Genomic DNA, 26396 nt, shown 5'->3' with positions numbered 1-26396 from the left:
GATTCACATGAAAACCCTGGGGAACTTGAGAAAAGGGAAATAACTATTTTCTATTCATGGGGAGTTTTTACTAGAAAAATATAATGATCTAATTTACTAACTGCATTTGTAGTCATATAAACAAAATGAAGGAAATTGTCTTTTCATAATCACAGAGGTCCCTCAGCAGGGTATAAAAGGAGCCATGTGGCAAGGACACCTCCAAACTCACTCTCTTGGAAACACACCCACAACTTCCACCATCTGAAACCATGGTTAATTCTTCTTGTGACTCTGTCTGCTCTGGCCAGGGCTGCGGTCACAGCCTCTGCCAGGAGACATGCTGCTGCCCTTCCAGCTGTGGTTCCAGCTGCTGCAGGCCCAGCTGCTGCATCTCTAGCTGCTGCCGCCCCACCTGCTCCCAGACCACCTGCTGCCGCCCTACCTGCTGTGTGTCCAGCTGCTGCCAGCCCTCCTGCTGTGGTTCCAGCTGCTGTGGCTCCAGCTGCTGCCGCCCCTCCTGCTGCATTTCTAGCTGCTGCCGCCCCTCCTGCTGTGGATCCAGCTGCTGTGGCTCTAGCTGCTGCCGCCCCTCCTGCTGCATTTCTAGCTGCTGTCGCCCCTCCTGCTGTGGATCCAGCTGCGGTGGCTCCAGCTGCTGCTGCCCCTCCTGCTGCTGCCCCTCCTGCTGCCTGCGCCCAGTCTGTGGCCAGGTCTCCTGCCACACCACTTGCTATCGCCCCACCTGTGTTATCTCCACCTGCCCCCGCCCCATGTGCTGTGCCTCCTCCTGCTGCTGAGCCCCTTCCCTGAACCCACCCTCTCCCTTCATTGGGTTCATCATAGCAACAGACTCCATACACCATATGGATACCTTGGAGGTGGCCATTCCCAGCAACTATGTGTCTACATCCCAGCCTCAGACCAAACTCTCACCTTTTCCTCAAGTGGGCCCAGAATATGAAATTAGATGATATTCATAGAAAGAAATTACTAGAATTGCCCAAATTCTATTTCTGACCTTTTGATTTCTGGGCACCAAGTAACCCTGCCCCAAACACAGAAATTCCAGCAGAGCCTTCAAGGGCACTGTTGTCATAGCCTCAAATCCAAAAGTCTGTGTCCTTTTATAGGAAGATTTCCATATCTTATTACTACTTTTGAATAAAGCTCCACTTTCTTGGCCTAGAAATACAATGTTCTTGTGTCTGCTGTTTGGCAGTGTCCTCATTTCCTGGGAAATTATAGCCAACATGCCACTCTATCAGGTTTTCTAGTCCCTGTTCTCACCTTCAGGAAAATCTGAACGTGGAGTGTGGCATTAAAAACCAACCAACCAACCAACACAGAAATAACAATATACAGAATGTCCAAAAGCACTGAAGAATCATAAAGATTTTTATGTAAAAAATTCGGAGGCATGGAGGAGCAGAGTTGTATAGCACAGCAAGCCTTTCTTCAATATTTCTGAAAGCCTACTTTGCCCTACAATTCCACTCCTGATAGATGTCTCATCCCTCTGTCTCCCTTCCTTTCCCCATCCCCCTTGTTCTTCCCTTGTCTGGTTTTCTTAGAAAACCAGGGGGTCCTCCTTATGGTCTATCCATCTCCTATGTAATGCAATTTATTACCCTCTCAGCTTCTCTAACTTCATCTCCAACAATTAACAACAAAATAATGATCTTTCAGGAAAATCAACCACCCTGAGTAGTTGGAGGATATCAGAAAATGGAAAGTACTCAAATTTTAATATTTCCCTATCTTAATAACTTTTCTGGGATGTGTACTTATAGCCATGTTTAGGAGCACTTTGTCAACAAATATTATGAGGAGTGTGGGACTGACAAGAAATCAATCAATGCACTAGTTTGGTTCTTAGTAAGCCCAGAATACTCCCAAATCCTTATGGACTCTATCCCAGTTTAAAAAAAAAAAAAGAATTAAAAATAAATTTCTGATAAACTCATGCTAGTGAAAGCAGAAGAAAGATGTAGCAAGCTTTGTACTAAATGCATATTCTGAGAGTTGCAAAGCTAATAAGTAATACAGTGGGACTGAGTCATGATTGTGTTTAACTCCATAAATTAATTTAACTTGCCTGGGGACATTATCTCTCAACTCCACTCAAGTTACAAAATTCCTAATAGATCTGAGATGGTAGATGAAAATTAGTTGCACCATCAGCTGGCTTAAGCATAAAAATTTGGGTTGGTTTTTTTGGTTTGGGGGGTTTTTTGGGTTTTTTTTTTTAGAGGGAGAGGCTCTATCAGTACTTTTTCTTTAACAATAAAGAAAATCTTAAAGAAAAAGAGTGTAAGTGGAAGAATTGGAAAGAAAACAATAACAACAACAAAAAATCCCCACCCTGGATTTAATGGAAAATCCAGAATTTCACACACATGGACTTGGTTTGCATATTAGTTATCTACACTTGTTGTGTAACAAGTTATCCTAAAATCTGGCAGCTTAAAACAACAAACATTTATTATCTCACATATTTTCTGAGGGTTAGCAATCCAAAAGTGCCAGCAAGTCCAATGACCAGGGCTGTATTCCTATGGAGGCAGAAAAATCTACTTCCAGGCTCGCTCACATGGTTGCTGGAAGGAGACCAGTTCCTCACTCACCATGTGGGCTGTTCAGGCACCATGCCATCTGGCTCCCCCCAGAGCAAGTAATCTAAGAAAGTGAGAAAAGTAGCAAGAAAACCCAAGATGGAAGCCACAAGCTTATAATAACCTAATCTTGAGAGTGACATATTCTCAGTACTGCTGAATTCCATTATTTTCCAAATGAATCACCATGTCTAGCTCACACTCAAGGGGAAGGGATCACACAAGGACGTGAGTACCAGCAGTCACCGTAGAGCTTGCCAACTACAGTATGTAAGAGAGGTACTCACAAATCTGAAAACGGGTTTCAATGCTTCGGGCCTGCAGGTGATTTCCTGGGTCATAGGAAATGTCTACAGAGCAGACATCTATGACTTGGGCCATGGGAAAACTGAAGGAAGCGCAAGAGCAAACACAGGCACTGGAAAGGAATAGTCAGAGGGATGCAAGTAATAGAGCAGAGTGTCCAAAAAGGAGTGGGAACTTGAAAAAAAAAAAAAAATCAAAGGACAGAATTCTACATCCAGCTATGACAAAGTAGCTGGTATCAGACTGAACCTCTCAATGAGGATAACTATAAGAACTGGATAAAGTTAAGAGAATAATTGATTTTAAACACTGGGAATTGATCTATGCAAGCAGGATTGAGCGTCCCATAGTCTTAGAAAAAAATTAAATCCTTTACATTGGAAGATAAAGTCACCTTAGGCCTCTCCAGTTTTTCATGTAAAATGTCTGGTATTCAATTAAAAATAGATATGCCAGAGGTTGGGGTACCAGATGGTCGGTATTATAGAGGGCACGGATTGCATGGAGCACTGGGTGTGGTGAAAAAATAATGACTACTGTTATGCTGAAAATAAATAAATTAATAAAAAATAAATAAATAAAAATAAATAAAACCAAGGAAAAGACAATAGAAATATACTCAGAAATGATCCATGTAAACAATCAAAACTAACTTTAAAATAACTATGATTAATATATTTAAAGTAATAGATGAAAAAATGGCAAATTTTATCAGAGAACCAAAATATGTAAAAACAAAAATAAAAACAAAAATGAAAAGTCTAGTGAAAATCCTAGAATTAAAAAATTAAAAACCTGAAACTCAGAACTCAATAAAGGGGTTTAGCAGATTGGACAGAAGAAAGAGCACACTGGAAATACAAAATATCCACACTAAAATATAAAAAAATTACTTGCCTTCCCTCTGACTATTCCTTTCCAGTGCCTGTGTTTGCTCTTGCGCTTCCTTTATTTATTTTCAGCATAACAGAAAAAAGGTTGGAAAAATACAGACAAGAGCATGAGGTACACATGGAACAAAGTGAAAGATCAAATGTACACATAAACTTGAGTCCCAGGAAAAGAGAACAGGAAAGAAGCTATAAACAAAGAGATAGATGATGGGCAATTTAACAAAAGTAATGGAAACATCAAACCATAGATTTAAGAACCTCTTTGAACTCCAATTTATTTATAGTCTTCATAATCTTCAATTATCTAAATTCTTGAGGTTACATTTTCTTTTCTTGAATCGACTATGCTACTCATGGTGGAATACCCTCTTGCATACTTTGTAATATTTTTCCCTCTTGCATACTTTGTAACATTTCTCCTGTGGACATCCAATGCAACCTGTGTGTGGTTTCTTTTCCTTGGGCTTACTGTGTCTTTAATTTCGAGTTTTTCTTTCATAGCAGTTATTTCTGTGTGGTATGATTTTTGCTTTTGTTTCTGACGATTCCAAGAACATTTGGGTGATGCATTTTGACAGGAATACTACATACATGATGTGTCCTTTCAGTGTGTGACTTAGGGAGACACATGTCCATTTGTCTTATTATTAACAATGCTAACATTGATCCCATGGTTAAGCTTTTCTTCTCAAGTTTCTCCACAGTAAAGTTAGCATTTTCCCCTTTGAAATTAATAAATGACCAATGAGGAGATATTTTTTTAAATGTCCAAATATCTTGTCCCCCAACAAACTCACCTATTAGCTGTAGCCTCCATTGATGACATTACCTGAATCAAGTTTTATTATGAGGGGTAAATGGTGATTTTTTTTAAACTCAGTTTTTCCTTCTACATTTATTAGCTGACATTCTACTACCATGGATAACTTCCTCATCTTTCTTTTCATTTCTTTAATTAGTCTCAATATGGACTTGTGGGAGTTTTTTTAATGGGTTAAAATCCATTACTATCGCTATTCATTTTGCTATTCAAGTTGTCCCATAGTGGACCAGTGAGAGTCCCCTCAAAGAAGCTCCAAACATTTTTTAATATTTACAAACAACGAGTTCTTGGTAACGGTTTCAAATTGAACACAGGAAGTAATACCTTGCACATACTTTGAAACAGCCAGAGTCCATTCTCTGATGAGAATTTATGACTCACAGATAGGGTCTATCTTCCTCATAGCCCACAGGTATCTCATAAAGATGAACTTTTTTCTATCCACTACTATAATTCTACCTCTCTCTTTCTTTTTTCTAGCAAATTTTTAAATATTTATTTATTTACTTATTTAAATTTCTTTTCAGTGTTCCAGAATTCATTCTTTATGCACCACACCCAGTGTTCCATGCAATACATGCCCTCCATAAAGCCCACCACCAGGTTCACCCAACCTCCCACCCCCTCTTCCTTCCAAAACCCTCCGTTTGTTTCTAAGAGTCCACAGCCTCTCATGGTTCATCTCCCCCTCCAATTTCCCCCAACTCACTTCTCTACCTCTCTTTTGACATCAAAAAGATGTGAATAATTTGTCCAAACAACATCATGGAGTGATATCCAGATCACAGGTAAACCTCAATGATGGAACCCATGCGATGGGCCCTTTTGACAAACAAGAAAATAGAAAAGACAATTTTGAGAATAACCAGATTGGAAACCTTAACATACCCAGAAAAGGATATCTTATTTTTCCTCATCTGAAAATATTTAACCAGAAAAACACAGTGATTTAATTTAATGACTAATACTTCCTCAGGAAAAGAAAACTAGGAAATGGTCCAGGATAAAAACACAGCAGCTTCAGCAGAGTATAAAAGAGGACAAGCAGCACAGGGATTTTCAAATTCATTAAGCTCACTCTCTTCCTAATACCAGCATCTCCACCCTCTGACATCATGGTCAACTCCTGTTGTGGCTCCGTCTGCTCTGAACAGGGCTGTGGCAAGGAGACCTGTTGCTGCCCCAGCTGCTGCCAGACCACCTGCTGCAGGACCACCTGCTGCCGCCCCACCTGCTGTGTGTCCAGCTGCTGCCAGCCCTCGTGCTGTGGTTCCAGCTGCTGCAGGCCCAGCTGCTGCAGGCCCAGCTGCTGCATTTCCAGCTGCTGTCGCCCCTCCTGCTGTGGCTCCAGCTGCGGTGGCTCCAGCTGCTGTGGCACTAGCTGCTGCCGCCCCTCCTGCTGCATTTCTAGCTGCTGCCGCCCCTCCTGCTGTGGCTCCAGCTGCGGCTCCAGCTGTGGTGGCTCCAGCTGCTGCTGCCCCTCCTGCTGTTGCCCCTCCTGCTGCCTGCGCCCAGTCTGTGGCCAGGTCTCCTGCCACACCACTTGCTATCGCCCCACCTGTGTCATCTCCACCTGCCCCCGCCCCATGTGCTGTGCCTCCTCTTGCTGCTGAGACCTTTCCCTGTGACAACCACCGACTTTGTTTACCTCTGTCCCACATTTGTAGACCCTCCCTTTGTGCTTTTTAAATACATGGAGTGGAAATGATGCTGCTCAACTGAATTGGGCCTTGATTCCATGGAGGAACCAATCACACTGTTGAAGAAGATGGATGTGGCATGGAGCTTGCTTACAGTTGCTTATACAGTAACAAATTTTACCCTTCCACAATTGGTGAAATCATTCTCCTAACTTCCCTTTTCTAGGCTTTTACTGTAACCTGATATATTTTTGTACCAAAATAAAGTTACAATTCCCTGCATTAACAATTCAGTGTGATTACTGCTCCCTTAAGATTTTGTCTTCAGCTCGTAGGCAACTGTATTTGACTTACACCTGCAGCAAACACACATGGTCTTGTCACTTCTCAATAAATAGTTTCCATTATTCACTGCCTGAATCTTTCCTATGTGCCTCCTTATTTCATGGGCAAATCACCTAACACTATGAACCTGTCCTAGGAAAATAAACAAAAAAGTGAAAACTAGAAGTTTGGAAGACTGTAGGTAGATAAAAGCAAAAATAACACAATACATGTTTCATGCATCACACCAGCCACCATAGCTATGCAATCTATTGCTCAGCAGAGTCTACAAATTTGTATTCGGACTTGTACTCAATGACACTGGTGTCACCCATGCAGCAAATTAAATTTTCACTGATTCTGACTCTGTTTATGATAGGGCTTTACTCAAGTCTCATTTTTTTTTTCCTTTTGATAGAGAAGTTTCAGATCCTTATGAATTCAAGGGACAGGCAGTTTGCCTAGATGAGTAAAGCATGCCCTTAATAAGATCAAGTGTTTAGTGGAAACTGGGGCAATGTGTAGACTGCATGACCACATAAGAAGGTATTCCTGAGTTCCTGTCAATTGCTTCCATGGGAAAATGGGGACCCAGTGTTTTCACTGGAAAGTGCGTCTGCTTTCATTGACCCTCCCAAAAGCCAATTTCTTCATTCATTCAAACAAATAGTATTTATTGAGCATTTATTACATGGGAGGCACAGTTAAAAGTACTGTAGTAAATGCAGAGACCAACACACAGAAAGCTCTCTACAGTAATAGAGCAGATATTCTGGTAGAGTTATTTACTTTTTTAGTAAATAGTAAAGTTTTTTCTATACGTTTGTCCACTCAGGTTTCTACACAATATTTTTTCTCTGTGCTTTTACTTGTATGAATAAGACTGAGCTTTGAAGCCCCTCTTCAGATGAAAGTATCTGTGATACATATGGGGACACAGTTCCCAAAGGACGGTTTTACTAATGATGTACCCCACCCTTCAACCATAGAGCCACAGGAAGGTTGCTCAAGTTAGGAGAGGGAGGGAGAGATACATTCACTGATAAAGGAAAGAATGGAGCTAATTCATCAGTTACTCACTTGGGGTGAGAACTAACAGAAGGCTGGGTTCCCATACTGCAAAAAAAAAAAAAAAAAGTAGAGAATATATGTAATAGATATCCCAAAGGGAGAAACAAAGCAATAAAACATACTAAGAATTATAATTCAAATAAAGAACAGTTGTATGTACCTGGAAAAATCAGGCCATGGTGGTAAAAACTGAGACATAATAAATTTATAATATATGATATATTTTATTACGTTGTATTATAGTATGATGATCCAAAACTATTGGATTTCAAAGAAAAAAAAATTTGAATATCTAGGCAAAATATCCATGTCAGTTAAAAGGAAAAGGAAACAAGATTGCATTCATGCATTTTGATGGCAACACTTCACATCAGAAGATAAATAAAGTAACATTCTTAAGACATACAAGGAAAGAAAACATGATCCCAGCATTTTATATCCAGACAAACCAAGTTCCATGCTACAAATAAACTACTGTGAACATGAGAGACCTCAGGGAATAATCCTTCTGTGGAATATTCTAAGGGATTTATTAGTGAATGAGCTTTAAACCAACAAGATCAGTGAAGGTATGGGAGGGATAATCTTCATGAAGACTAGCAGAGGGAGATATATAAATATATTATGGGCTGAATATATATGTGAAATGCATACTTATTATCTGCAGAACTAAGAATGAATAATGAACAGGCAAGAGGCAGTATTAATGTGATGGATACAGATTGACCACATAGATACAGTACAATTTAAAAAAAAAAAAAAGTCCCTTCAACAAATGGTGCTGTGAAAATTGGACTACATATAGAAGAATGAAACTCAACTTTTCTCTCACACCATACACAAAGATAAACTCAAAGTGGATGAAAGATCTCAACATGAGGCAGGAATCTATCAAAATTCTAGAGGAGAACATAGGCAGTAACCTCTTCGACATCAGCCACAGCAACTTCTTTCAAGACACGTCCCCAAAGGCAAAGGAAACAAAAGGGAAAATAAACTTTTGGGACTTCATTAAGATCAAAAGCTTCTGCACAGAAAAGGAAACAGTCAACAAAACAAAGAGGTAATCCACAGAATGGGAGAATATCTTTGCAAATGACAATACAGACAAAGGGATGATATCCAAGATCTATAAAGAACTCCTCAATCTCAACACCTAAAAAACAGATAATCATGTCAAAAAATAGGCAGAAGACATGAACAGACACTTCTCCAAAGAATACATACAAATGGCTAGCAGACACATGAAAAAATGTTCATCATCATCAGCCATCAGAGAGATTCAAATCAAACCCACACTGAGATACAACCTTACTCCAGTTAAAATGGCCAACATTATTGGGACAGGAAACAACAAGTGTTGGAGAGGATGTGGAGAAAGAGGAACCCTCTTATACTGTTGGTGGGAATGCAAGTTAATACAGATACTTTAGAAAACAGTGTGGAGGTTCCTTAAGAAATTAAAAATAGAGCTACCCTATGATCCTGCAATTGCACTACTGGATATTTACCCCAAAGATACAGATGTAGTGAAAAGGCCATCTGTACTCCAATATACATAGCAGCAATGGCCACAATCACTGAACTGTGGAAAGAGCCAAGATGCCCTTCAACAGATGAATGGATAAAGAAGATACGGTCCATATATACAATGGACTATTATGCAGCCATCAGGAAAGATGAATACTCAACTTTTGTATCCACATGGACAGGACTGGAGGAGATTATTTTGAGCGAAATAAGTCAAGCAGAGAAAGTCAATTATCATATGGTTTCACTTACTTGTGGAGCATAAAGAATACCATGGAGGATATTAGGAGAAGGAAAGGAAAAGTGAATTGGGGGAAATCAGAGGGGGAGATGAACTATGAGACACTGTGGACTCAGAAACAAACAGGGTTTTGGAGGTGGGGGGATGGGTGAGCCTGGTGGTGAATATGGAGGAGGGTACATATTGCATGGAGCACTGGGTGTGGTGCATAAACAATGAATCTTGGAACACTTGGGAAAAAATAAAATTAAGATGTAAAAAAAAAAAAAAGGAGGAAAATGAAAGAGAATACATAAGGTAGAAAAATGTTGCTAACTGCCTACCAGTCGTAACAGATCTAATGCTGATGCAGTGGGGAATGAAGACGTAACTAAGTAATTTCAGTAATACTTAAAATAGAGAGTCAAGGGACAGTAGCCAGAAAATTAGTCTGGTAGAGTATTATATACAAATGTTCATTTAAAGGTAACTGTTAGTATAAAATACATACCTTCCTAAATATCAAAAACATACTGAAAAAGAAACAGAGAATAGAGCAGTGAAGGATTAGAGATAGAGAGAGAAAGATGTAGAGATGTAGGTATTTAATACTTATATTACATATGCATAATTCACTATATGTTGTAGGACACTATTCATTATATATTCTATATCACTATTCATTATGACACATATATATATATAAACTACATATATAATAAAAATTACATAACTAAAGTCAAACATATTGATCAACTGATCATACCAATACACATAATAGGCTCAACTCACCTGTGAAAAGAAAAAGATTTTCAGATTGGCTAAAAAATAAAAACACAACACTGCTGTATACAAGAGATACAACTAAAACGATCGGTTTCAGAAGGTTAAAAGTAAAAGAATAAAGACATATCATAGAAAATGCAAATAAAAGAAAGCAGAAGTCACAATTTTGATACCAAACAAGTTAGATTTATACCAAAAAGCATTATAGGACACAAAGTGGGATACTTCATTATGTTAAAGGCTACAATGAAGATATAACAACAAAGCTAAACTTTGAGAAACAGAAGGTGTTACAAGAATTAAAAGACACAGCCAAAATAAAAAACTAACACACTGTTGATGGACATCTAGGTTCTTTCCATACATAGTTTGGCTACTGTAGACATTGCTGCTATAAGATGAATGGATAAAGAAGAGGTGGTGTATATATATATATATACAATGGAATACTATGCAGCCATCAAAAGAAATGAAATCTTGTCATTTGCAACAAGGTGGATGGAACTAGAAGGTATTATGCTTAGCAAAATAAGTCAATAAGAGAAAGACAACTCTCTTAAATGAAACAAGATGGGATTGGGAGGGAGACAAACCATAAGTGACTCTTAATCTCACAAAACAAACTGAGGGTTGCTGGGGGGAGGGGGTTTGGGAGAAGGGGGTGGGATTATGGACATTGGGGAGGGTATGTGCTTTGGTGAGTGCTGTGAAGTGTGTAAACCTGGTGATTCACAGACCTGTACCCCTGGGGATAAAAATATATGTTTATAAAAAATAAAAAAATTAATTTAAAAAAAAATGATATTCAAGATGTTTACATTTTAAAATATAAAAGATGCAAAATTTTTTTAAAAAGGCCACTGAAGATGTGCTCTGTTCCATGCATGATGAAAATACTGTAAGTTTCAAGCATTCACCTCAGATGTCTCCATCCAGCTGGAGACAGACAATCACATTCAGGTTACAGTAGATGTGCAGAATCTGAGTGCTCCACAACGTGATATCAAACATAAAGGAGGAACAGATGAGGTTTAGAAAAGAAGAAGAAATGTCTAAGAAAACATAACGGAGGATGAAGCGCTCTGGGCTGGAACTTAAAGAGAGAATAAGGAATTGTTGATTTTTTAAAAGATTTTATTTATTTATTTGACAGACAAAGATCACAAGCAGGCAGAGAGGCAGGCAGAGAGAGGAAGGGAAGCAGGCTCCCTGCTGAGCAGAGAGTCTGATGCGGGCCTCAATCCCAGGATCCTGGAACCATGACCTGAGCTGAACGCAGAGTCTTTAACCCACTGAGCCACCCAGGTGCCCTGGAATTGCTGATTTGATGTGGGAGAATGCACTTTCTAAGAAGATTTAATAGCAAAATCAAAGGTATACACTTCATAAGACTCAGCAACCTAACACATCTCTATGTGAACTCTTAGAGAATAATGAGTACTTCATGGGTTCTTTAAGAAGAAAAATCAAAAAAGTAATTACAAAGCATTCAGAAGACTATCTGGCACATGGCAAGTACTCATAAACAGTATCTGTAATATCTCATTTCTCACTGTAGGTAAATGAGCCTTAAATACATAATGCTTGTTTTTGACACAAATTATTCAATGCTTGGAATATTTGCCCAAATCTTGTCTTTCAATATATCATAGTTAAGTGCCCATACAAACAGCAAGGCTTATATGTTTATATCTTCTTTAAGCAGAATGACTTGAATTTGAATTATGGAAAGAACACAAGAAAAAGATGCTTTCAATAAAACTTTATTTATAATGCAGAATCTATTACCTATGTTGGACAATCAAAAGAAAGATCAAACCTGCTCACCTTTACCATACTATATGTGAAGATTCCTAAAGGAAAAAGTTCATTTCTGAAAACTGTTCTTTCATCAAAAAGGAATGAGTCAAAGCTGTATCTTGAGGAGGATTCATTACAATGAGTTTAGACACTGTGACACCCTGACTCTCCAATTATCCAGGAAATACAGTCCAGTCCTCCCATTATTTGTAGACAAGTAACCCCAGTGATGAGTCTTTCCTCTTATTTCCTTATCAGTACTCCACCTGACACTACAATGCATTTTTCCACTTTGACCAAAAGAGAGAGAGAGAGACTGAGAGAGAGACTTGGCACTATAAAAGCCATCCTCAAAATATGATCATGGAAAAAGAGGAATTAAATTCTTGATCATATTTTGAGGATTATTATCACAACGACAGTCTCTCTCTTTTGGGGGGAAGGGCAAAGTGGAAAAGTGCTACTGTCAGGTGGGGTGCTGATAAGGAAATAGGAGGAAACTCATCACTAGGTGAAACAGGTGATAGGAATTAAGGAGTGCATTTGTAATGAGCACTGGGTGATGTATGGAACTGCTGAATCACTGTATCATACACCAGAAACTAATGTAACACTGTATGTTAACTATACTTGAATTAAAATAAAATATGACCACTGGAGTCATACACAAAAATGGGACACATGGAAAAAGTCAATAATAGAATATCATATGACAGTTCCAACATATAAGATATAATATACAGAAAAATATGCAAATGTGGTTCAGTGAATCACAATGCTGCAGGAAAAGGGAAATGATGCTTTTCTCAGATATCAGCATATTTAACCTAATAAACATAATTACTAACTTGTAACACTAATTGCTTCCTGGTAGGAAAAACAAGAATGCTCCTTGTGGTAACATCAGCTACTCAGCAGAGTATAAGAGGGGACAGAGGTGAGGAGACTTTCAAACTCAAGAAACCACTCTTGTGGAAACCCACTTATACCCAATTGTGGAACCCCACTCCTCCCACTGATACCATGGTCAACTCCTGTTGTGGATCCGTCTGCTCAAACCAGAGCAGTGGCCAGGAGGCCTGCTGCCACCCCAGCTGCTGCCAGACCACCTGCTGCCGCCCCAGCTGCTGTGTGTCCACCTGCTGCCAGCCCTCCTGCTGTGGTTCCAGCTGCTGTGGCTCCAGCTGCTGCAGGCCCAGCTGCTGCATCTCTAGCTGCTGCCGCCCCACCTGCTGCCAGACCACCTGCTGCAGGACCACCTGCTGCCGCCCCACCTGCTGTGTGTCCAGCTGCTGCCAGCCCTCGTGCTGTGGTTCCAGCTGCTGTGGCTCCAGCTGCTGCAGGCCTAGCTGCTGCATTTCCAGCTGCTGTCGCCCCTCCTGCTGTGGATCCAGCTGCGGTGGCTCCAGCTGCTGTGGCACTAGCTGCTGCCGCCCCTCCTGCTGCATTTCTAGCTGCTGCCGCCCCTCCTGCTGTGGATCCAGCTGCTGTGGATCCAGCTGCTGTGGCTCCAGCTGCTGCCGCCCCTCCTGCTGCTGCCCCTCCTGCTGCCTGCGCCCAGTCTGTGGCCAGGTCTCCTGCCATACCACCTGCTATCGCCCCACCTGTGTCATCTCCACCTGCCCCCGCCCCATGTGCTGTGCCTCCTCTTGCTGTTGAGCTCCCTGCCCTCTAACTACCATCTCTGCTTACCTCTGCCCCCCAGATATAGATTCTTTTTGTGAGGACCCTTTTTGTGCTGACCTTTAGGACACATGCAGTGGGGTTAATGTTGCTCAACTGAGTTTGGTCTCATTATTCTAATGAGCCCATCAGTGTCCCACTGACACTATGAGCATATTCTGGCCTCAGTCCAAATTCTACTAGTGGACCTCTCCCTTTCATCCAAGTGTGAATTTTCTTACAACATACCAACTGTTGTATTGACCAACTCTCCCAAATTCTCCTTAATTTTGAGACACCAACTCATCAAGCTCAAGGGGCTAAAGTTTGATTGCCGTATTTCTACATTACAGATTTTTATAGTCTCTCTTAATTGTCCAGTGGATTCTTTTATAATTCTTAATCCCCTTTCTTATGTTATAACTCTATGCCAAAATAAACCAACACTTTCCTGTACAAAAATTCAGTGTATTAGTACTCTTATTTAAGATTTTCAGTGCAGTCACTGGGTATTATATAAGACTGATGAGTCACTGGCTTCTACCTCTGAAACCAAAAATACATTATATGTTAATTGAATTTGGATTAAAAAATAAAATAAAAAATAAATTTTAAAAAAAGTTTTTAATGCAGTCTGGACAACTATATTTTACCTATACATGTAGGACAGACAACATGGCTTTGTCAATTTTTCAATAGAGGGAAATCCCAATTTAGTCACAGCTTCAGTTTCACTGGCAGTCTATTAAGTTCTTAGATAAAACAGACATTCTTGGGAATTCATGGATAAAAATCAGAGAGAATTTTTTTGGAAAACCTGTAAGAAATTAATGCTCCCTGGGACATCTTTTCCGTACTATGTATCTGTGAAAGCAGTTAATAGTAACTATAAGGAAAATGAAATTGAATGTAGCTGTGAGGAACTGATGATTTGGGGAAAACATAATGAAAGGCTGAGGTTGATAAATCAGATATTAAAGGACAGATGTAAAAGTCAGAGGTTTCACTGGCAGCATAGAAATGGACTCTCTTAAAGATTAAATAAAGCTGAGGACCAAGGCTAGGACTTCGTCAGAGGAGGAGCAGAGCTCCAGAGGTGGTTGTTCATTCAGCCTGGGTAGTTCTGCCATGCCAAGGTCAGGGCCCTAGTTGGGAGAGAAGGAGACCCTGAGATAGGAGACATCTGGAATGAAGCACTTGAAGATCTTGAGTTCCCAAATTTCCCTGAACCCTCTGGGCTTGCAAAAGTGATTGGATTTCCTTGTTGACTTTTAGCATCACCTCCATTCTTGAAGATGATACAGAAGCTTCAGTGTTGAAACACAGGCAATAAAAGCTCCCTTCACTACCTTCTCACACCTCACTTTGTCACAGACCAATAACTATGGCTAAATTACACAACTAACCCAGAGAACGGCTGAATGTGTTAATGGGAGACTGTATCCCACAAGATCTAAAGTCTGCTTGCTGTTGGTGATAATCACCTAGGACCATACTTCATTTAGGCATAGCAAAATCATGATATTGCAATTCTATTGTTGCTCTGCCTGCTATTTATTAGCTGGGATAATTCCATACAGAGAAACTTCCCCACATCAAATTTAGTAATCCACATGTATAGGAAAGGCAAAATAAATGTTTGATTCTTCCCTTTTATTTACCAGTTTGCATACTCCAAGACTGATGTAAGAGTTTGCTGTTTTTTTCTTAATTTTGCATTAATATGAACTCATAGATTTCAATATACTTGATAGTGAATCAGTCCATTCCAGTTCATATCCCTCTATTGATCCTCAAATAAGCAACTTCAAGTTGGCCTCCAAGACCTAGTAATCTTTGAAAATTCCTCTTTTTCATATAACAGGATATTACAGACTTGTTTGTATACTTCATTCCCCAGACTTCCAATCAACAATTTCTCTGAGGCCCGCCAGTTCCTTTCAGGATGAAACAGTATTTGAGACCATAAACTGAAATATGCAGGTGTTCATTACTAGTAAATCACTTTGTTTTAGCTTTTCCAACATTCACAACTAGAAAATATGTATTTAAATGGTAAACCATGTCATGAGTTTCTACTGAGAACTACAGGGCTTTTACTAAACCTCATATATCTTACTTATAACTCTCATTTCTTCTCTGCCAAAAATGTCTCAATTACACCATTGTATTTACTCATTTCTTTATTCTATATTCTATATGTCCTATATATATTCTATATTCTATATGTTTTATATATTCTATATGTTTGTCCAACACTCTCAGAATACATTACCAATACTAACAACAACTAACAACAATATGGATATTGAAAACAAGACTGTTTTTCAGTTGTTTTATTATTTTTGATCTTCGAATAGTTGCTTTTTTTTTTTTTTTAAAGATTTTATTTATTCATTTGACACAGAGAGATCACAAGTAGGCAGAGAGGCAGGCAGAGAGAGAGAGAGGAGGAAGCAGGCTCCCCGCGGAGCAGAGAACCCGATGCGGGACTCGATCCCAGGACCCCGAGATCATGACCCGAGCCGAAGGCAGCGGCTTAACCCACTGAGCCACCCAGGCGCCCGCGAATAGTTGCTTTTTATGCCTGGATATACAGTTACATTCTTTTATTATTGTTGTTGTTTTAATGATTTTGATATTTCAAAAACTTTAATTTTATTTTATAACCATGTAAAATGTTGACATGAGTCCAAAGTCAAACCTACAGAACAAGGTATATCCCAAGAATTTAGCTTTTATCCTCTGTTTCTCCACTCTGATACTTCCATTACTTTTTGTTTTCTTCTCAGTTTTATTAAGGTACAACTGACATACAAAAGTTGCACTTACTTTAACCATATAATTTGATGTTTTGATATATACAGTTGAAATCAACACCACGTCAAGGTAATGAACATCTATCACCGCCTTTATAGTTCCTTCCCATCCCCTACCCCCAGTCAACCACCAATGCACTGTCACTATAAATGTTTCCATTTTCTAGAATTTAATGGAATCCTACTATTGTGTACCCTACCTTGCCTTTTCACTCAGCATAATTATATTGAAATTCATGTTGTCATGTGTATCACTGGTTCTTTTTTTTTCAGCTAATTTTTCTATATTTTCCAAGTTCATGTTTTATTTTAATCCATTCCTCTGTCTCTCCCATGCACGTGTGTGCCATGCTCTCTCAAAAATATGGAACACTTCATGAATTTGTGTGTCATCTTTGCACAGGGGCCATGCTAATCCTCTCTGTATTGTTCCAACTTTAGTATATGTGGGGCCCAAGTGAGCACAAGTGCATTTCTTTTTATGACTGAGAAGACTTCCACAGTATGGACACATGACATTTGTTTATCTGTTCACCTGCTGGTAGACACTTGAGTGGTTCCCAGATTTTTTATATTACAAATAGTCCCCACGAACATTTGTAAATAAGTCTTGGATATATCATTTTAACTTTATTTTTTAAATTTTAATTCCAGTATAGTTAACATGCACTGTTATATTAGTTTCAGGTGTACAATATAGTGATTCAGCAATTCCATACATTACTCAGTGCTCATCAAGGTAAGTGTACTCTTAACCCCCTTCACTTACTTCACCCATCCACCTACCCACCTCCTCTCTGGTAACTATCTGTTCTCTATGGTTAAGAGTAACTTTTTTGGGTTTCCTCTACCCCCCCCCACCTTTGTTCCTATGATTTCTCTCAGGTAAATACTTTGGGGTGGAATGGCTAGGTCATATCATAGGTATATCTTTAACTCTTTAAAAAAATGTCAAACTGTTTTACAAGGGGATTGTGCCATTTTATGTTCTTTCCTTGTATGAAAGTTCCAATGGTTTCATATTATCACCAACACTTCATAGGGTCAGTCTTGTTAATGTCAACCATTCTAGAGTGCATATGGTGTTATCTCATTGTGGTTTTAATGTGAATTTTCCTAATGATTAATGATATTAAACATCTTTACATGGGTTGACTTTCCACCTGTGTATTTGCTTTGATGAAGGTCTCAAATCTGTTGCCCATTTTTGTTGGGTTGCTTCTCTTCTTCTTATTGAGTGGTAAGAATTCTTTATATGTTCTATATACAAATCCTTGTGAGATGTATGTTCTGTTAAGTATTTTCTCCAGGGTGTGGCTTGCCTTTTAATTTCCTAAACAGTATCTTTTTTTAAATTTCTATTTTAACTTCAGGTAGCTAAAATAGTGTTATATTAATTTCTGATGTAAAACCGTGATTCAACAATTCTATACATCACCCTGCACTCACCACAACAAGTGAATTCCTTAATCCCCTTCACCTATTTCACCCATCACCCACCCTCTGGTAACCATCAGTTTGTTTTCTATAGTTAGGAGCCTGATTCTTTTTTATTTTTAATTTTTTAAAATTTTTTTATAAACATATATTTTTTGACCCAGGGGTACAGGTCTGTGAATCTCCAGGTTTACATACTTCACAGCACTCACCATAGCACATACCCTCCCCAATGTCCATAACCCCACCACCCTCTCCCTAAACCCCTCCCCCTGGCCACCCTCAGTTTGTTTTGTGAGATTAAGGGTCTCTTATGGTTTGTCTCCCTCCCGATCCCATCTTCTTTCATTTATTCTTTTCCTACCCCCCAAACCCCCCATGTTGCATCTCCACTTCCTCATATCAGGGAGAGATCATATAATAGTTGTCTTTCTCTGACTGACTTATTTCACTAAGAATAATACCCTCTAGTTCCATCCACATCATTGCAAATGGCAAGATTTCATTTCTTTTGATGGCTGCATAGTATTCCATTGTATATATATACCATATCTTCTTTATCCATTCATCTGTTGATGGACATCTAGGTTCTTTCCATAGTTTGGCTATTGTGGACATTGCTGCTATAAATATTTGGGTGCACGTGCCCCTTCAGACCACTATGTTTGTATCTTTAGGGTAAATACCCAGTAGTGCAATTGTTGGGTCATAGGGAAGCTCTATTTTCAACTTTTTGAGGAACCTCCATGCTGTTTTCCAGAGTGGCTGCACCAGCTTGCATTCCCACCAAGAGTGTAGGAGGGTTCCCCTTTCTCCACATAGGAGTCTGATTCTTAATTGGTTTCTCTCTATATATATTTTTCCCCTTTGCTTATGTGTTTTGCTTCTTAAACTCCACGTATGAGTGAAATAATATGGTATTTGTCTTTCTCTGACTGAATGACTCGCTTAGAATTATACTCTCTAGCTCCATCCATATCATTGCCAATGGCAAGATTTCATTTTTCTCTGCAGCTGAATACTTTTCCACTGGCAAGAGAAACCCATTCTCTTTATTCATCCAACTGTAGGTGGACATTTGGAGACTTGGGCTTCCATCCAAGAGCTACCATCAGTCACGCTGCTATAACACAAGGATGTACGTATCCCTTCAATTTCATGTTTTGGTATTTGGGGAGGGTAGGGAAGATCCAGCAGTGCAATTACTGGATCATATGGTAGTTCTACTTAAGCTTTTTGAGGAAACTACATACTGTTTCCCACAGTAGAAGCACCCCGCCCAATGTCTGCATTCCCACCAATAGCGTGGGAGGATTCCCCTTTCTCCACTTCCTTACCAACACCTGTTGTTTCTTCCGTTGTTGATTGTAGTCATGCTGAAAGGTGTGAGGTGCTATCTCAATATAATTTTGATTTGCATTTCCATGATGGTAAATAATGATGAGCATCTATATGTCATCTTTGGAGAAATGTCTGTTCATGTACTCTGCCCATTATATAATTGGGTTATTTGCTTTGGGTGTTGAGTTTTATAAGTTGTGCATATATTTTGGATACTAATTCTTTATCAAACACATCATTTGCAACTATCATCTCCCATTAAGTTGGCTGCTTTTTAAAAAGTTTTGTTGATGAACATTTTTTCATGTGTCCCATAGCCATTTGTATGTCTTCATTGGAGAAGTGTCTGTTCATGTCTTCTGCCCATTTTTTATATGATTCTCTGTTTTGTGTGTTGAGTTTGAGGAGTTCTTTATAGATCCTGGATACCAACCTTTTGTCTGTACTGTCATTTGCAAATATCTTCTCCCATTCCATGGGTTCCCTCTTTGTTTTGCTGACCAGAAGCTTTTGATTTTGATTAAGTCCCAAAAGTTCATCTTCGCTTTTGTTTCCTTTGCCTTTGGAGACATATCTTGAAAGAAGCTGCTGTGGCTGATATCGAAGAGGTTACTGCCTATGTTCTCCTCTAGGATTCTGATGGATTCCTGTCTCACGTTGAGGTCTTTTACCCATTTTGAGTTTATCTTTGTGTATGGTGTAAAGAATGGTCGAGTTTCATTCTTCTACATTATCTGCCCAGTTTTCCCAGCACCGTTTATTGAAGAGACTGTCTTTTTTCCACTGTATTTTTTTTCCTGCTTTGTCGAAGATTATTTGACCATAGAGTTGAGGGCCCATATCTGGGCTCTCTACTCTGTTCCACTGGTCTGTGTGTCTGTTTTTATACCAGCACCATGCTGTCTTGGTGATCACAGCTTTGTAGTAAAGCTTGAAATCAGGTAACGTGATGCCCCCAGTTTGATTTTTGTTTTTCAACATTTCCTTAGAGATTTGGGGTCTCTTCTGATTCCATACAAATCTTAGGATTATTTGCTCCAGCTCTTTGAAAAATACCGGTGGAATTTTCATCAAGATGGCATTAAAAGTATAGATTGTTGGAGGAGGAGTCAAGATGGCAGAGAAGTAGCAGGCTGAGACTACTTCAGCTAGCCGGAGATCAGCTAGATAGCTTATCTGAAGATTGCAAACACCTGAAAATCCATTGGCAGATCGAAGAGAAGAAGAACAGCAATTCTGGAAACAGAAAAACAACCACTTTCTGAAAGGTAGGACCGGCGGAGAAGTGAATCCAAAGCGACGGGAAGATAGACACCGGGGGGGAGGGGCCGGCTCCCGGCAAGCGGCGGAGCAACGGCGCATAAAATCAGGACTTTTAAAAGTCTGTTCCGCTGAGGGACATCGCTCCAGAGGCTAAACCAGGGCGAAGCCCACGCGGGGTCAGCGTGGTCTCAGGTCCCGCAGGGTCACAGAAGGATCGGGGGTGTCTGAGTGTCGCAGAGTTTGCGGGTATTGGAACGGGAAAGCCGGCTACAGAGACAGAGCTGACAGTAAGCTCACAGCTCGGTGTTACCTTGAACCGGTCGCAGGCTCGGTGAGCTCGGAGCGCGGCCGGAGGTCAGGCAGACGGGAGTAACTGGGCGCTGTTCTCTGAGGGCACACTGAGGAGTGGGGCCCTGGGCTCTCGGCTCCTCCGGGCCGGAGACCAGGAGGCCGCCATTTGTATTCCCGTCCTCCGGAACTCTACGGAAAGCGCTCAGGGAACAAAAGCTCCTGAGCAAACCCCAGCGGATTACTCACCCCGGCCCCGGGTAAGGGCGGTGCAATTCCGCCTGGGGCAAAGACACTTCAGAATCACTACAACAGGCCCCTCCCCCAGAAGATCAACAAGAAATCCAGCCGAGACCAAGTTCACCTACCAAGGAGTGGGGTTTCAATACCAAGGAGAGCAGCAGAATTCCAGAGGAGGAGAAAGCAAAGCACGGAACTCATGGCTTTTTCCCTGTGATTTTTTTTAGTCTTGCAGTTAATTTAATATTTTTCTTTTTCATTTTTTGTTTTTTTTCTCACCTTCTGGTAAATTTTTTTTTAACTTTTACCTTTTTCTTTTTTAACGTTTTTTAACTAGTTTATACAATATATATATGTTTTCTTTTTTATATTTTTCTTATTTGTTTTCTTTTTTTTAATTCTTTTTCTTTTTTTTTTTTTCTTTCTTCCTTTTTGAACCTCTTTTTATCCCCTTTCTCCCCCCTCACGATTTGGGGTCTCTTCTAATTTGGTTAAAGCATATTTTTCTGGGGTTGTTGCCACCCTTTTAGTATTTTACTTGCTCCTTCATATACTCTTATCTGGACAAAATGACAAGATGGAAAAATCCAACACAAAAAAAAGAACAAGAGGCAGTACCGAAGGCTAGGGACCTAATCAATACAGACATTGGTAATATGTCAGATCTAGAGTTCAGAATAATTCTCAAGGTTCTAGCCGGGCTTGAAAAAGGCATGGAAGATATTAGAGAAACCCTCTCGAGAGATATAAAAGCCCTTTCTGGAGAAATAAAAGAACTAAAATCTAACCAAGTTGAAATAAAAAAAGCTATTAATGAGGTGCAATCAAAAATGGAGGCTCTCACTGCTAGGATAAATGAGGCAGAAGAAAGAATTAGTGATATAGAAGACCAAATGACAGAGAATAAAGAAGCTGAGCAAAAGAGGGACAAACAGCTACTGGACCACGAGGGGAGAATTCGAGAGATAAGTGACACCATAAGACTAAACAACATTAGAATAATTGGGATTCCAGAAGAAGAAGAAAGAGAGAGGGGAGCAGAAGGTATACTGGAGAGAATTACTGGGGAGAATTTCCCCAATATGGCAAAGGGAACAAGCATCAAAATTCAGGAGATTCAGAGAACGCCCCTCAAAATCAATCAGAATAGGCCCACACCCCATCACCTAATAGTAAAATTTATAAGTCTCAGTGACAAAGAGAAAATCCTGAAATCAGCCCAGGAAAAGAAGTCTATAACATACAATGGTAAAAATATTAGATTGGCAGCTGACTTATCCACAGAGACCTGGCAGGCCAGAAAGAGCTGGCATGATATTTTCAGAGCACTAAACAAGAAAAACATGCAGCCAAGAATACTATATCCAGCTAGGCTATCATTGAAAATAGAAGGAGAGATTAAAAGCTTCCAGGACAAACAAAAACTGAAAGAATTTGCAAACACCAAACCAGCTCTACAGGAAATCTTGAAAGGGGTCCTCTAAGCAAAGAGAGAGCCTACAAGTGGTAGATCAGAAAGGAACAGAGACCATATACAGTAACTGTCACCTTACAGGCAATACAATGGCACTAAATTCATATCTCTCAATAGTTACCCTGAATGTTAATGGGCTAAATGCCCCTGTCAAAAGACACAGGCTATCAGAATGGATAAAAAAACAAACCCATCTATATGTTGCCTCCAAGAAACTCATTTTAAGCCCGAAGACACCTCCAGATTTAAAGTGAGGGGGTGGAAAAGAATTTACCATGCTAATGGACATCAGAAGAAAGCAGGAGTGGCAATCCTTATATCAGATCAATTAGATTTTAAGCCAAAGACTATAATAAGGGATGAGGAAGGACACTATATCATACTCAAAGGGTCTGTCCAACAAGAAGATTTAACAATTTTAAATATCTATGCCCCCAACGTGGGAGCAGCCAACTATATAAACCAATTAATAACAAAATCAAAGAAACACATCAACAATAATACAATAATAGTAGGGGACTTTAACACTCCTCTCACTGAAATGGACAGATCATCCAAGCAAAAGATCAGCAAGGAAATAAAGGCCTTAAACGACACACTGGACCAGATGGACATCACAGATATATTCAGAACATTTCATCCCAAAGCAACAGAATACACATTCTTCTCTAGTGCACATGGAACATTCTCCAGAATAGATCACATCCTCGGTCCTAAATCAGGACTCAACCGGTATCAAAAGACTGGGATCATTCCCTGCATATTTTCAGACCACAATGCTCTAAAGCTAGAACTCAACCACAAAAGGAAGTTTGAAAAGAACCCAAATACATGGAGACTAAACAGCATCCTTCTAAAGAATGAATGGGTCAACCGGGAAATTAAAGAAGAATTGAAAAAAATCATGGAAACAAATGACAATGAAAATACAACGGTTCAAAATCTGTGGGACACAACAAAGGCAGTCGTGAGAGGAAAATATAGCGGTACAAGCCTTTCCCAAGAAACAAGAAAGGTCTCAGGTACACAACCTAACCCTACACCTAAAGGAGCTGGAGAAAGAACAAGAAAGAAACCCTAAGCCCAGCAGGAGAAGAAAAATCATAAAGATCACAGCAGAAATCAATGAAATAGAAACCAAAAAGACAATAGAGCAAATCAACGAAACTAGGAGCTGGTTCTTTGAAAGAATTAATAAAATTGATAAACCCCTGCCCAGACTTATCAAAAAGAAAAGAGAAAGGACCCAAATAAATAAAATCATGAATGAAAGAGGAGAGATCACAACTAACACCAAAGAAATACAAACTATTATAAGAACATACTATGAGCAACTCTACACCAATAAATTTGACAATCTGGAAGAAATGGATGCATTCCTAGAAACATATAAACTACCACAACTGAACCAGGAAGAAGTAGAAAGCCTGAACAGACCCATAACCAGTAAGGAGATTGAAACAGTCATTAAAAATCTCCAAACAAACAAAAGCCCAGGGCCAGAGAGCTTCCCAGGGGAATTCTACCAAACATTTAAAGAAGAACTAATTCCTATTCTCCTGAAACTGTTCCAAAAAATAGAAATGGAAGGAAAACTTCCAAACTCATTTTATGAGGCCAGCATCACCTTGATCCCAAAACCAGACAAGGATCCCATCAAAAAAGAGAGCTATAGACCAATATCCTTGATGAACACAGATGCGAAAATACTCAACAAAATACTAGCCAATAGGATTCAACAGTACATTAAAAGGATTATTCACCACGACCAAGTGGGATTTATTCCAGGGCTGCAAGGTTGGTTCAACATCCGCAAATCAGTCAATGTGATACAACACATCAATAAAAGAAAGAACAAGAACCATATGATACTCTCAATAGATGCTGAAAAAGCATTTGACAAAGTACAGCATCCCTTCCTGATCAAAACTCTTCAAAGTGTAGGGATAGAGGTGACATACCTCAATATCATCAAAGCCATCTATGAAAAACCCACCGCAAATACCATTCTCAATGGAGAAAAACTGAAAGCTTTTCCGCTAAGGTCAGGAACACGGCAGGGATGTCCATTATCACCACTGCTATTCAACATAGTACTCGAGGTCCTAGCCTCAGCAATCAGACAACAAAAGGAAATTAAAGGCATCCAAATCGGCAAAGAAGAAGTCAAATTATCACTCTTCGCAGATGATATGATACTATATGTGGAAAACCCAAAAGACTCCACTCCAAAACTGCTAGAACTTATACAGGAATTCAGTAAAGTGTCAGGATATAAAATCAATGCACAGAAATCAGTTGCATTTCTCTACACCAACAGCAAGAAAGAAGAAAGAGAAATTAAGGAGTCAATCCCATTTACAATTGCACCCAAAACCATAAGATACCTAGGAATAAACCTAACCAAAGAGGCACAGAATCTATACTCAGAAAACTATAAAGTACTCATGAAAGAAATTGAGGAAGACACAAAAAAATGGAAAAATGTTCCATGCTCCTGGATTGGAAGAATAAATATTGTGAAAATGTCTATGCTACCTAAAGCAATCTACACATATTGTTTTTAAAGATTTTATTTATTTATTTGTCAGGGATAGAGGGAGAGAGAGCAAGCGAGCACAGGCAGACAGAGAGGCAGGCAGAGGCAGAGGGAGAAGCAGGCTCCCTGCCGAGCAAGGAGCCCGATGTGGGACTCGATCCCAGGACGCTGGGATCATGACCTGAGCCGAAGGCAGCCGCTCAACCACCTGAGCCACCCAGGCGTCCCAAGCAATCTACACATTTAATGCAATTCCTATCAATGTACCATCCATCTTTTTCAAAGAAATGGAACAAATAACTCTAAAGTTGATATGGAACCAGAAAAGACCTCGAATAGCCAAAGGGATATTGAAAAAGAAAGCCAACGTTGGTGGCATCACAATTCCGGACTTCAAGCTCTATTACAAAGCTGTCATCATCAAGACAGCATGGTACTGGCACAAAAGCAGACACATAGATCAATGGAACAGAATAGAGAGCCCAGAAATAGGCCCTCAACTCTACAGTCAACTAATCTTCGACAAAGCGGGAAAGAATGTCCAATGGAAAAAAGACAGCCTCTTCAATAAATGGTGCTGGGAAAATTGGACAGCCACATGCAGAAAAATGAAATTGGACCATTTCCTTACACCACACACAAAAATAGACTCAAAATGGATGAAGGACCTCAATGTGCGAAAGGAATCCATCAAAATCCTTGAGGAGAACACAGGCAGCAACCTCTTCGACCTCAGCCACAGCAACATCTTCCTAGGAGCAACGCCAAAGGCAAGGGAAGCAAGGGCAAAAATGAACTATTGGGATTTCATCAAGATCAAAAGCTTTTGCACAGCAAAGGAAACAGTTAACAAAATCAAAAGACAACTGACAGAATGGGAGAAGATATTTGCAAACGACATATCAGATAAAGGACTAGTGTCCAGAATCTATAAAGAACTTAGCAAACTCAACACCCAAAGAACAAATAATCCAATCAAGAAATGGGCAGAGGACATGAACAGACATTTCTGCAAAGAAGACATCCAGATGGCCAACAGACACATGAAAAAGTGCTCCATATCACTCGGCATCAGGGAAATACAAATCAAAACCACAATGAGATATCACCTCACACCAGTCAGAATGGCTAAAATAAACAAGTCAGGAAATGACAGATGCTGGCGAGGATGTGGAGAAAGGGGAACCCTCCTACACTGTTGGTGGGAATGCAAGCTGGTGCAGCCACTCTGGAAAACAGCATGGAGGTTCCTCAAAATGTTGAAAATAGAACTGCCCTATGACCTAGCAATTGCACTATTGGGTATTTACCCTAAAGATACAAACGTAGTGATCCAAAGGGGCACG

At 39.8% G+C, this 26396-nt stretch overlaps 3 protein-coding genes and 1 non-coding gene across 5 annotated transcripts; 3 read left to right on the top strand and 1 right to left on the bottom strand.

The window, feature by feature from the left end:
- The first annotated feature begins 251 nt into the window (after positions 1 to 251).
- Positions 252 to 888, top strand: LOC116577633 (keratin-associated protein 4-7-like). Its single transcript, XM_032321162.1, has one exon. It carries the CDS (start codon positions 252 to 254, stop codon positions 777 to 779), a length of 528 nt encoding a protein of 175 aa, XP_032177053.1. The 3' UTR covers positions 780 to 888.
- A 4843-nt stretch (positions 889 to 5731) lies between these two features.
- On the top strand, positions 5732 to 6419 carry LOC116577634 (keratin-associated protein 4-12-like). The gene has a single exon (XM_032321164.1). It carries the CDS (start codon positions 5732 to 5734, stop codon positions 6227 to 6229), a length of 498 nt encoding a protein of 165 aa, XP_032177055.1. The 3' UTR covers positions 6230 to 6419.
- A 6591-nt stretch (positions 6420 to 13010) lies between these two features.
- LOC116577632 (keratin-associated protein 4-11-like) lies at positions 13011 to 13695 on the top strand. 2 transcript variants are annotated; one of them, XM_032321161.1, is made up of 2 exons: positions 13011 to 13291; positions 13397 to 13695. In XM_032321161.1, exons 1-2 carry the CDS (start codon positions 13011 to 13013, stop codon positions 13644 to 13646), a joined length of 531 nt encoding a protein of 176 aa, XP_032177052.1. In that variant the 3' UTR covers positions 13647 to 13695. The 2 variants fall into 2 exon arrangements, with proteins under 2 accessions (XP_032177052.1, XP_032177051.1); XM_032321160.1 differs by having other exon boundaries at positions 13011 to 13695.
- Positions 13696 to 16826: 3131 nt separating this feature from the next.
- LOC116578666 lies at positions 16827 to 16933 on the bottom strand. The gene has a single exon (XR_004281020.1). It is a non-coding gene; the product is annotated as a U6 spliceosomal RNA (small nuclear RNA).
- Positions 16934 to 26396: the final 9463 nt, after the last annotated feature.

This window comes from Mustela erminea, chromosome 18, assembly GCF_009829155.1.
Source record: "Mustela erminea isolate mMusErm1 chromosome 18, mMusErm1.Pri, whole genome shotgun sequence".
NCBI lineage: Eukaryota > Metazoa > Chordata > Mammalia > Carnivora > Mustelidae > Mustela > Mustela erminea.
This window is presented reverse-complemented; position numbering and strand designations above follow the sequence as displayed.